General features: G+C 44.4%; 1 protein-coding gene across 4 annotated transcripts in view; it reads left to right on the top strand.

The window, feature by feature from the left end:
- The window catches only part of TENM1 (teneurin transmembrane protein 1), a 717,827-nt gene that overhangs the window by 617,944 nt on the left and 87,584 nt on the right, over nt 1-12,299 (top strand). For all 4 annotated transcript variants that reach the window (XM_039912369.1, XM_029067334.2, XM_029067335.2 and 1 more), the window contains 2 exons: nt 3,554-3,574; nt 10,076-10,308. In XM_039912369.1, the coding sequence (XP_039768303.1) occupies nt 3,554-3,574; nt 10,076-10,308 (254 nt within the window). The remainder of the gene's footprint in view (nt 1-3,553; nt 3,575-10,075; nt 10,309-12,299) is intronic.

Below are 12,299 nucleotides of genomic sequence, written 5' to 3'. Positions count from 1 at the left end.
CCACTCCTCATTTCCATTGCTTTCCAGGATTCCTGCTAAGCCTGTCTTTTTGGTGAAATGCCCTAGGTGGTTCTTTGATCACAGATCTTCACTGATGGCATAGACTCAGTAGGCAATCCCTTTAACAGATAGCTGCTGGCCTCCCATTGTATTGTTCGGGTCAGATGAAAGTGAAGATTGGATTATATAAATGTCTACATGGATTGAAGTAGGGAAGCAGCCTGGCATAGTGGGCCTGATAGTCGGAGGACCTGGGTTCTAATCCCGGCTCCTCCACTTACCTCCTGTGTGAATTTAGGCCAGTCACTTTACATCTCTGGGCCTCAGTTCCCTCATCTGCAAAGTGGAGATTCAATATACCTGCTCTCCCTCCTACTTAGACTGTGAGCCCCATGAGAAGCAGCATGGCTTAGTGGAAAGAGCCCAGGCTTGAGAGTCAGGGGTGATGGGTTCTAATCCCGGCCCCACCACTTGTCTGCTTTGTGAGTTTGAGCAAGTCATTTCACTTCTCTGTGCCCTGGGCCTCTGTTCCCTCATCTGTAAAGTGGGGATTAAGACTGTGAGGCCTATGTGGGACAACCTGATTATCTTGTATCTACCCCAGCACTTAGAACAGTACTTGGCACATAGTAAGCACTATACACATGCCATCATCTTTATATTGTTGAAATTGGCAATGCTAACCCCACCTCTTAGCCTGCCCAGGTTCTCTGCCATCTCTGCAATCACCTGGTTGACCCTTTTCATTCTTGTTTCCCGACCCTGCTGCTAATCCGGGTGGCCTCTGAGCAGTCCCGACAGTTCAGAAAAAAGGGGAAGTGGATCGAGAGACCCTTTGGATGTACATTGTCAGTCTCACCCAAACTCACACAACAGGTCAATGGCAGAACTGGGACTAGAATATGAGACTCCTATCTCATGCTCTTTTCATTCGGCAAAGCTGCCTCTCTTGAACTCTTGACCTGCTTCAAGGTCATGTCCTTTATTGAGGTACAGGAGGCAATCAAGGCAGATGGAATTTTTTTTATTATTTTTATCATCATTGTAGTATGTGTTAAGTGCTTACTATGTATACAGATATAGTGCATTATTCTAAGGCTGGGGTAGATGCAAGTTAATCAGACCGGGCACAGCCCCTGCCCCACATGAGACTCACGCTCTAACAAGGCGGGAGAAAAGACATGGAATCCCCATTTTACAGTTGAGGAAGCTGAGGCACAGAGAAGTTAATTGACATGCCTAAGGTCACACAGCAGGCAACTGACTGACTGTACCGGGATTAGAACCCAGGTCCGCTGACTCCCAAGTCTGTGCTCAGCCATGATGATAAAATCGATTCAGGCAAGTGCCTCTCATTGACCTCCTGGGATGGGGAGGGGGCCGGAGGGGAGGGTCTGCTTCCAAACACCAAAGAGAGAAGCCCCTTTTATGTGAGGGGACTTTCTCTTTCCCAATTCTCTTTCAACTTCAGATTTGGCTTTTTGTAACTGTGCCACTTTTTTAATAGTATTTGTTAGGAGCTTACTGTGTCAAACACTGTTCTAAGCACAGGGGTAGATAGAAGTTAATTAGGTTGAATCCAGTCCCTGTCCCTCAAGAACTCACAGTCCAAATAGGAGGGAAAGCAGGAGAATTGAGGCACAGAGAATTTGAGTGAGTTTCCCAAGGTCACACAGCAGACAAGTAATCCGCGGAGCTGGGATTAGAACCCAGGTCCTTTCTTACCCCCATGCCCTTTCTCTTTCCATGAGGCCATGCTACTTCTCCCCCACATATGTACTGCATCTTGGAAGTGTCACCTGAGAGATGTAATGCTCACTTTGTGAAATAATTTTATATTACAGCTTTAGATGTAAACAAATAAAGGTAAACTCCAAAGTTTTCTGTAAAGAAATGAGGCCACCCTTTTTGAACAACAAGATTGTATTCAGCATCCTCCTGATCGGCCTAGGAGTTCACTTGGTTGACATGCTCTTCCCAACTGAGCAAAAGCGATGTAGCAAAACCTGACAGTTAATCCTTTTGTCTGTTCTATGTTCAAAAAATAATAATCCAATTTTGTTCCACATTCTATCCAAAGGGAAGCATTTCTCAAGCTGTGATCCATGGATGTTCATGAGCCCAAAGCAAATGTAATACAGGATCCCAAACAATACCTGAGGAATATATACATTCTTCCTCATTCTTCAGGAAGAGTTAACTGTAAAAAGAAATGATGAATCAATAATCACTGGTATTTATTGAGAACTGTACTGAATGCTTGGGGGAGTACGTACAATACAATAGAGTTGGTAGACACATTCCCTGCCCACAATAAGTTTACAGTCTAGAGGCAGAGAGACACATTAAGATAAAATATGGTTAGGTATCTAAGTGTCATGGCCCTGAGGGTGGGGTGAATAGCAAGTGCTTAAAGGATACAGAACCGAGTACACAGGTGATGCAGAAGACAGAGAGAGTAGTGGAAAAGATTACATCCACAAAGTGTTTATCTTTGTGATGTCATGGTCGTGTTTACAGTGACCCCCCAACAAGGGTTTAACATGTCCGGGATCTTCTCCCTTGCGGGCAGGGAATGTGTCTACCAATTCTGTTTTATTGTACTCTCCCAAGCGCTTAATACAGTGTTCTGCAGACAGTAAGCACTTAATAAATGCAATTGATTAATTAATCAATTGGCTGCTGACTTGGTTTAAATGGAGATATTTGGATCCCCTAAAGTTTGTTCAGTTCCAGTCTCTAAATAAAGAGCATTTCCTGAGCAGGTTTAGTCTTCATCTTGTAAGAAAAAGATAAAAAGGTGGTCCAGATCCAAGGCATTTTTAGATAAAACACCCTTGGGAAAGTCCACGATTACTTTGTTGCCCATTTTGGAAACTTCACCCGCTCCACAGTAATGTCCAGATATTTTCCTTTTCTGAGAGGTTCACTGTTTCCCTCACCCTCCACTTTTTTTTTTAACTTCCTCTCTCCTCTTCCCACTCCTCATTCCTAAGGTGGGAGGTCATCCAGTTTAATACCAGACAGTCAAGTACAGATACAGCACGGGATGCCTTTAGGGCTGATATTTTTGAGTTTGTGTCCGGACTTCCTCTCCTTCTCTCCTGAATCTGTGACCCTTAACTAGGATGCTGTAATCATGTTCACGCAGACCTTTGAAATGTACACAATGGTTTCTGAGCAAGTGAGAGTTAGAAGAGAGGTCCCCTAGCCCATGGATAAATTCTAGAAGTTTAGTGTCCCTCCTCAAAATGACATATGTGACAGCATTATATGTCCGGTATAAAGTTTAAACCTCCCTGTCTCCTGTCTCTGACCACTCTTTAGTACATCTGCTGCCCGGATCATTTTCCTAAATAGCCATTAGTCCAAATCTTCTCGTGGTGGAGTCCTCCACATTTCTCTTAGATTTAATCCCCCCTCTTGCCAGGCCCATGTTATTATATTGTTTAATGATTTTGAATGCTTATAAATTGCTTGACTTATTAGTAATTGTCATTCTTTGTTGTTATTTTTTTTAATTTGCTGTTCCTGAACAACTTGACCGCTTTAGAAACCGAGATACGAGACACAGGTAAGTCACTTGCGGAGCTCTTGATTTAAAGAACTGTAAATGACAGCTGTGGAATTATTTGCTTAAATCTCCCTCTTCCCTTCTCCTCCCATCCTCTTTCATAAAAGGAAGATTTACAATAGTCAACTTTGGGTAACCTTGATACAAAACTGCTCTCCAGATCAAAATTGCTTGAGTGGGTCTTCCCTCAAGGAAAAACTGCTTTACTTAGTGGCCTTTAGTGAACGAATTTAAGGTTAAAATCAGAAATCGGAAACAGCGATATGAATTGGAGGCAGCGATTCCGTCCTTCACTTGAAAACAAGGCCTTACCCTTGAAGCATTCATTCAATTCAATAGTATTTATTGAGCGCTTACTATGTGCAGAGCACTGTACTAAGCGCTTGGGATGAACAAGTCGGCAACAGATAGAGACAGTCCCTGCCGTTTGACGGGCTTACAGTCTAATCGGGGGAGACGGACAGACAAGAACAATGGCAATAAACAGAGTCAAGGGGAAGAACATCTCGTAAAAACAATGGCAACTAAATAGAATCAAGGCGATGTACAATTCATTAACAAAATAAATAGGGTAACGAAAATATATACAGTTAAGCGGACGAGTACAGTGCTGTGGGGATGGGAAGGGAGAGGAGGAGGAGCAGAGGGAAAAGAGGAAAATGAGGGTTTAGCTGCGGAGAGGTAAAGGGGGGATGGCAGAGGGAGTAGAGGGAGAAGAGGAGCTCAGTCTGGGAACGCCTCTTGGAGGAGGTGAGTTTTAAGTAGGGTTTTGAAGAGGGAAAGAGAATCAGTTTGGCGGAGGTGAGGAGGGAGGGCGTTCCAGGACCGCGGGAGGACGTGACCCAGGGGTCGACGGCGGGATAGGCGAGACCGAGGGACGGTGAGGAGGTGGGCGGCGGAGGAGCGGAGCGTGCGGGGTGGGCGGTAGAAAGAGAGAAGGGAGGAGAGGTAGGAAGGGGCAAGGTGATGGAGAGCCTCGAAGCCTAGAGTGAGGAGTTTTTGTTTGGAGCGGAGGTCGATAGGCAACCACTGGAGTTGTTTAAGAAGGGGAGTGACATGCCCAGATCGTTTCTGCAGGAAGATGAGCCGGGCGGCGGAGTGAAGAATAGACTGGAGCGGGGCGAGAGAGGAGGAAGGGAGGTCAGAGAGAAGGCTGACACAGTAGTCTAGCCGGGATAAAACGAGAGCCCGTAGCAGTAAGGTAGCCGTTTGGGTGGAGAGGAAAGGGCGGATCTTGGCAATATTGTAGAGGTGAAACCGGCAGGTCTCGGTAATGGATAGGATGTGCGGGGTGAACGAGAGGGATGAGTCAAGGATGACACCGAGATTGCGGGCCCGAGAGACGGGAAGGATGGTCGTGCCATCGACGGTGATAGGGAAGTCTGGGAGAGGACCGGGTTTGGGAGGGAAGATGAGGAGCTCAGTCTCGCTCATGTTGAGTTTTAGGTGGCGGGCCGACATCCGGGTGGAGACGTCCCGGAGGCAGGAGGAGATGCGAGCCTGAAGGGAGGGGGAGAGGACGGGGCGGAGATGTAGATCTGTGTGTCATCTGCGTAGAGATGGTAGTCAAAGCCATGAGAGCGAATGAGTTCACCGAGGGAGTGAGTGAGGGAGTGAGTGAAGCAGTGTGGGCTAATGGAAAGAGCAGGGCCCTGGGAGTCAGAGAACCTAGGTTCTTATCCCAACTCTGCCATTTGTCTGCTTTGTGACTTCTGGCAAGTTACTTAACTTTTCAGTGCCTCAGTTACCTCATCTGTAAAATGGAGACTAAATCCTACTCCTTCATACCTAGACTGTGAGACCCAAATGGGACAGGGACAGGGACTGGGTCCAACCCAATAATCTTGTCTCTAACCCAGCACTTAGAATAGTCCTTAGAACATAGAAAGCACTAAACAAATATTGTCATTGTTATTATTGGCCCTCAGCGAGCTCCCCAAAGGGGATGTCTGAAATAAGTGAATGAGGTAAAATGGTTTTTATTCTTTTTCGAGATTGTGGAATTAATGAGAAAATATTTAGGTGAAACAACTCATTTCAGGGAAGAATTGGAAGCCAAAATTATAAAATGTATTTGAACAGTGTGTTGGGTTAAATGGTAATGATATTTATTAAGTGCTTACTATGTGCCAAGATGTTCAGGTTGGAGACGATCCTTGTCCCACACGGGGCTCAAAGTTTAAATGGGAGGGGGAACACATATTGAATCCCCATTTTACAGATGAGACAGCGGCCCAAAGACATTAAGTGGCTTGCCCGAGGTCACACAGCAGGCAAAGGACAGAGCTGAGATTAGAATGCTGGTACTCTGACTCCGGGCCCATGATAAATAAAAAGTTTTATTATTTGACAGAGAGGATTCAGTTTTTATTTTGTTTTTCACAGGAAAAAAGTAATAGAAAAACTCTGAAGTGACTAATGGCACGCATCTCTTAATGACTCTTTCCATTTCAATTGTTTCTGCATTCCACTTGTCGAAAGCTTTCTAAATTATCCAAAATGGCAAAGGACTAAATTGAATTTGTTCCCTTTGAATGTTATTTTTCAACAAAATGGCACTGATCAGAATTTTTAATTTCGGTCGGGTTTGTTTGTGTGATGCAACTTTCTCAGTGCCAGTGAACTAGAACCGGATAACTTCTTTGACATAGCCTTTGCCCTAGGCCAACTAAATTGATTGTCAAACTGCCTAGCAAAGTAATAAATATAAGCCTTAATTCTCCCCTTAATAAACTACGTGATTTTATCTAAAGTTTCTCTCCTAAATTGAAGGGCATCTAATGAATAACAACAGTGAGGTTCTAGAGCGACATTGCTGAGGCACAGGGCAATGTGCAGGGTTTTATGTTGGCTTTTCTTTTTTAATGGTATATTTGAGTCTTTACTATGTTTCAGGCACTTTACTAAGCACTGGAGTAGATACAAGCTAATCAGGTTGGACACAGTCCATGTCCCACATGGGGCTGCCAGTCTTAGTCCCCGTTTTTCAGATGAGGTAACCAAGGCACAGAGAAGTGAAGTGACTTGTCCGAGGTCACACGGAAGACATGCAGAAGAACTGGAATTAGAAACCAGGTTTTCTGACTCCCAGGCTCTTCCTCTATCCAGCAGGGCACCCTGCTGCTCAGTCTGCTTCAAGTAGCCTGAAGCAGGAGAGCTTGAAACCACGCTTTATTTGGAGGGAGGTTTCAAGGTTGCTCTTTATCTGGTGTTTGACCAATTTGCACCATCACAAGAGTTCTCCCCCTTCGAGAACGTCTAAAGAGTTGTCAAGTCTTAAGTAGAAAGAAGACTTTTTTTTTCCAAGTTACTGTCAGTTGTCACGAAAATAGCACCAGTTTTTTAATTTAGTAATTTGGGCTGCTTGTTTCCTAAATGCCAGAGTATGGCAGCAAAAAATGACTCAGCTGAGAAGTAGTCTGCATTTTCTTGTCGAGAAATGTGCAAATGCTGCTTTGTTACAGTTCAAATTGACATTTGCATGCATTTTGCACACCCCAAATCATGGCTCAGCTGCTGGTCTCCTCTTGACCCTTTCTTCAGCTTTAGTTTAGGGCGGATGGTGTTTTTCACCTTCCTCCCAGGCATGTTGCGCATATTAAATAATGAACGAATGTGATGCCTTCTGAAAAATCTTAGGACGAATAACATTTCTCTTGAAAAAAAAAAATAGCCTATATACTCTTCCTGAGCAAAGCATGATTAATTTAGATCATGTGAAAATAGTTACCAAAGTAACAAGCACCATATCAAGGAAAGGTCACAGTAGCTTGATTTTCCTGGAAGGAACTAAGCTGTGGGTTGGAGAGATTTGGTTTTGGAGAGGGGAAAAAAAATGCCACTACATAGATTGAGAGCTTTAAAAGAGTCATCCTTCCATTTCTTGCAACTCCTGGATCAGTCATGGCGGTTATTTGAGCCTTAGCAAGTGGTTATGAAGCAGATTTGGAAAGCTCTCCTATCCCCTACGATTCGCTTAGGTGACAAAACGGGACAGGGCCGGATGACATTGTCTGTTTACTGCGCCTTACTGACTAGAAATCTAAAATCGTGATGATTGTTTTCAGGATAAATGTCAATCCATTTCATCCTAATGTGGGCTCTTTATGCCTGTTTTGGGTTGATGAGTGTCATGTGGGTTTGCCCTCTCATCTCACGTCATGCAGCACAAGCTCACAGTGGGCGAATTTTCCGGGCTTCCCATGTTGTCTTGTTTTCTTGGATGACAACAAGAGTCAGCTCATGTCATGCTCTGTTGGAAGAGCTTAGTGAAAGCATAAACTGGGTCACTTGTCTCCTGTCTGCAGCAGCCTGAGCAGCAAGGAAGACTCCAACTTCTCAGTCTCCCCATGAGGAGCTCGGGGCTCTGAGGAGTTGGCATTCAGAGCCCCTTCCTACCCACACTGCTGAAATGATACTAATGATGCTTATAACAATGATTGTGTATTCGTAAAGTGCTCCTAAAGCAATGAGTCAGGGGACTTGAGTTTGAATCTGAGCTCCGCCATTCACTTGCTGTGTGACCCTGGGAAAATCACTTCACTTCTCTGGGCCATAGTTTCCTCATTTCTAAAATAAGGACTTTTTTGTTCTTTTTTTAATGGTATATGTTAAGTGCTTGCTCTGTGCCAGGCACAGAAGTAAAGGCTGGGAGACCGTAAACTTGTTTTGGGCAGGGAACATATCAGCCAACTCCATTATATTATACTCTCCCAAGTGCTTAGTACAGTGCTCTGCACATAAAAACGATCCATGGACTGGTGGATAGATAAAAGAGAAAAGGGTTGGACGCAGTCCCTTTCCCACATAGGGCTCACAGACTTAATCCCCATTTTACATTTGAGGTAACCGAGGCCCAGAGAAGTTAAGTGACTTGCCCAAAATGCACAGCAGACAAGTGGTGGAGTCCAGGATTAGAATTCAGGTCCTTCTGATTCCCAGGCCGGGGCTTTTTCCAGGAGCCCATGCTGCCACTGCCTTTTCCTCCTCTTCTCTCCCTCTCCCACCCCACTTGGACTGTGAACCCCATATGGGACAGAGATGGCATCTAATCTGATTCTATTCTATCTACAAAATGCCTGGCATGTAATAAGCGCTTAAAAACTATTATTATTATTATTATTATTATTATTATATCATTGTTATATATCAAGCACTATACTAAGCACTGGAGTAGATGGAAAATAATCCTACAGGACTCTGCCTCACTTGAATGCTACCATCTAAACGGCAGGGAGAACGGGTATTGAAACCTCATTTTATATCTGAGAAAGCTGAGACATGAGAAATTAAGTGATTCTTCCAGAGTCACATAGCAAGCAAGTATCAGGGGTAGGATTAAAACCCAGGTCCCCCAGCTCCCAGCCCCACATTCTTTCCACTAGGCTATGCAAGCTATGCAGGATGGAAATTTGGGACTATCCTGTTCTTTCTAAAAAATCCTCTGCGTTTTGCTGATACCAAAAGTAGAGAGAAATCAAATATTTTCATAAATTTTATAAACATTTTCATTCACACAAATACAGACACACTCGTTAGAATTTGTGAAGCTCATTGCTTATTTCTCAAATGTAAAAATATTTGGGGAGAAAATGTAATAGTTAATCGTATATATTGAGGGCTTACTGCTTGCAGAGCACTGTACTAAGTACTTGGGAGACTGCAGTACAACAATAAACGAACACATTCCCTGCCTACAATGAGTTTTACAGTCTAGAGACTGTAATAAGCTTGCAATAAGACACCCCAGTTTATAAACTGGGATGGACTAGACAAATTTAGGGGCAGAAGAGTCCAACAAAATGGAGTCTTTAAGCAAAAGGTGCATAGAGAACCAAACAATTTATAGCTCCCGTCTGACTTGTAATAACACTCTCTCCCAATAGTATAGGTTTCTGCTCATAGTGAGTGCTCAATAGATGCAACTGACTGATTGATAGAATTCACATGGCCCAAGGTAATGCAAAGGGCACACTTGGTTGCCTCATAGCAACAGCTGTTGCAATCAGGTGAGATGAGGAAAGAGATAAAGGGAAGGTGGAGGGGGGCTGGGAAAGGGAGAGGATGATGGGGGAAGAGGAACAGGAGGGAGGATTTTGGGAAAACAAGGCAGCAACAAGCAGCTTGTCCCGGTTTCATTTATGCATTCATTCACTTGTATTTATCGAGCGCTTCCGGAATGCAGAGCACCGTACTAAGCGCTTGGGTAAGTACAGTACAGCAATAGAGACAATCCCTGCGCACAACAAGCTCACAGTCTAGAGGTGGGGAGACAGACTTCGATACCTGTAAACAGACATCAGTGATGATAAGCTCCCTGGATTTTTCCTCCCTCTGCCGTTTTGTCTCTCCAGAATGAACCGAAATGGATCCCATAGCTGAAGAACAGGCGTACAAGCTGGGATTTGGCTTTTGAAAGCCCCTGTTCTCTCAGAGTCAAAGCAAGCCCAGTGAGTTTGAGAACCCAGACGGCTCACAGGTCTCTACTTTTCTCTTTCTCAGCACCAGCCCCGCTCACAAGTACTACCTGGCTGTGGACCCGGGTTCCGGGTCTCTCTACCTGTCCGACACCAACACGAGAAGGGTGTACAGATTGAAATCTCTCGGGGAGACGAAAGATCTGGCCAAGAATTACGAGGTGGTTGCGGGAACTGGCGATCAGTGTCTGCCGTTTGACCAGAGTCACTGTGGAGATGGCGGAAGGGCGGCAGAGGCGTCTCTGAACAGTCCTAGAGGTAAGAGATGCGTCGTAAATGTCCAAGGGGACGATTTGATTTCTCCTTTTGATTAAATTAGCCTAAGTGGATTGAAGCGACGTACCTTTAATGTGTCGGATCTTCCATTTTTAGCAAATTGACATTTGCTGTTTCAGTATTAAATTCGAGTTAACTAATACCTACTTCAGGTTTTGCTCCACGTAATTGAATCTCAGTTAGGTTTAATGGGGTTGGCTCTCTTTCCGGTGAACATAAGGCACTCTCCGTATCGCAGTAAAGCATTTTGGAATGTACCCTTTCCTCACATGGCATTTTTCTTTAATGATCACTCAGCTGCAGTATAAAATGGCAATATATAACCCAGCTAGAAGCTGACTTTCAAGGTAACCCATCGTGTCCACTCCCACATTCAATAGAGGCGTATAACTCCTGCCAGAATTATGAGGATTTATGCATATGCATTGATGAGGAATCAAGCCCTTATTGTGCTTGAAGTTGACATCCCCCTGAGTCGATGATTGTCTGAAAACCACCCGTCATACCCACCCCATTCAACGCGCCACATAAAATACGAACGTCTCCGCTCCTCCAAATAAAGAAAATAATTGGTTCCGTACATCTATTTTTGCTGCGGAAGCGGCGATAATAGAGTCCTGATGAACTGGATTTGCATGGAGTCTCGAAGCACCAGGGATGAGACTGCCAGAATTTGTATTTCTATTAAAATTAGGATAGACTAAGTTGTAGAGTATGCCTTAGTTACGGGTTTCAACTTGTGAATTGGGTGAAAGAGAAAAATCTTAGCATCTCCTGTTGGACATTCAGATGGTCACGTCGGACTGTAAGCCCAGGGAGAAAAGGTGACTCGGAGCGATATTTTTTTGGTTCCCTTGGCTGAGTAATCAATTATTTAAAGAGAGGGAGGAAATGGCAGAGTTTAAGGATATGTATGTGAGTGCTGTGGGGATGTGGGTGGGGCAGATATAAAAATGTCCAAGGCACTATGGTGGAGATGTGATTTTTAGAAGGCCTGTGATAATGGGGAGAGTTGCGGCGGTCTGTAGGATACAAAGACGGGAGGGAATTTCAGGGCATTGAGAAGATATCGGCAGCGAGACAGATTAGATCGAGTTACGGTGACTAGGCTGGTGTTAGAGGAAGTGTACAGATTGGGTCTCTAGTCGGAATTCAGCAGCAAAGTAAAGTGACGAGGGAAAGCCGATCGCTTTAAAGGTGACGGTAGAAAGTTTCTGTCTGATGCAGAGACAGGTGGGCAACCATTAAAGGTTTTTGAGGAGGAGGGAGATGTGGATTGGGTGTTTTTTTTAGGAAAATGATCTGAGCAACATCAGTATGAACTGGAGAGGGGGAAGTGCTAATGAAGCTAATGAGGCTAATGAAGTAATTGAGGCGGGATATAAGTGGTTGGATCAGAGAGAGGAAAGGGGCAGATTTAGGAAATGTTACGAAGATACAATCAACAGGAATTGACATGCCGGCTGAATGAGAGGCGAGGCGAGGATAATGCCAAGGTTAAGGGCTTGTGATGCAGGGGAGGGTGGTGGTGATGTCTACAGTGACAGGAGAGTTATGGGAACATGAGGAGTTCTGTTTTGGAGTCGTTAAGTTTGAAGTGTCAACAGGACATCCCAGTAGAGATGTCCTAAATAAGAATAATAATTATGGTGCTTGTTTAGTGCTTACTCTGTGGTAAGGACTATTCTAAGCATGGGAGTAGATACAAGTTAACCAGGTCGGACACAGTCCCTGTTCCACATGGGAGTCACACTGATAAGGTAACTGTGATACAGAAAAGTTAAGTGACTTGGCCAAGTTCACAGAGAAGTAGTATGGCATAGAGAAGCAGCATGGTGTAGTGGAGAGAGCACAGGCCTGGAAGTCAGAAGGTCATGGGTTCTAATCTCGACTCTGCCGCCTGTCTGCTGTGTGATCATTTAGCAAGTCATTTTATTTCTCTGTGCCTCAGTTCTCTCATCTGTAAAATGGGG

Source organism: Ornithorhynchus anatinus, chromosome 6 (genome assembly GCF_004115215.2).
Source record: "Ornithorhynchus anatinus isolate Pmale09 chromosome 6, mOrnAna1.pri.v4, whole genome shotgun sequence".
In the NCBI taxonomy this organism is placed as follows: Eukaryota; Metazoa; Chordata; class Mammalia; order Monotremata; family Ornithorhynchidae; genus Ornithorhynchus; species Ornithorhynchus anatinus.
Note: the sequence above shows the minus strand (reverse complement) of the source record. Positions and strands in the feature narration are given on the sequence as shown.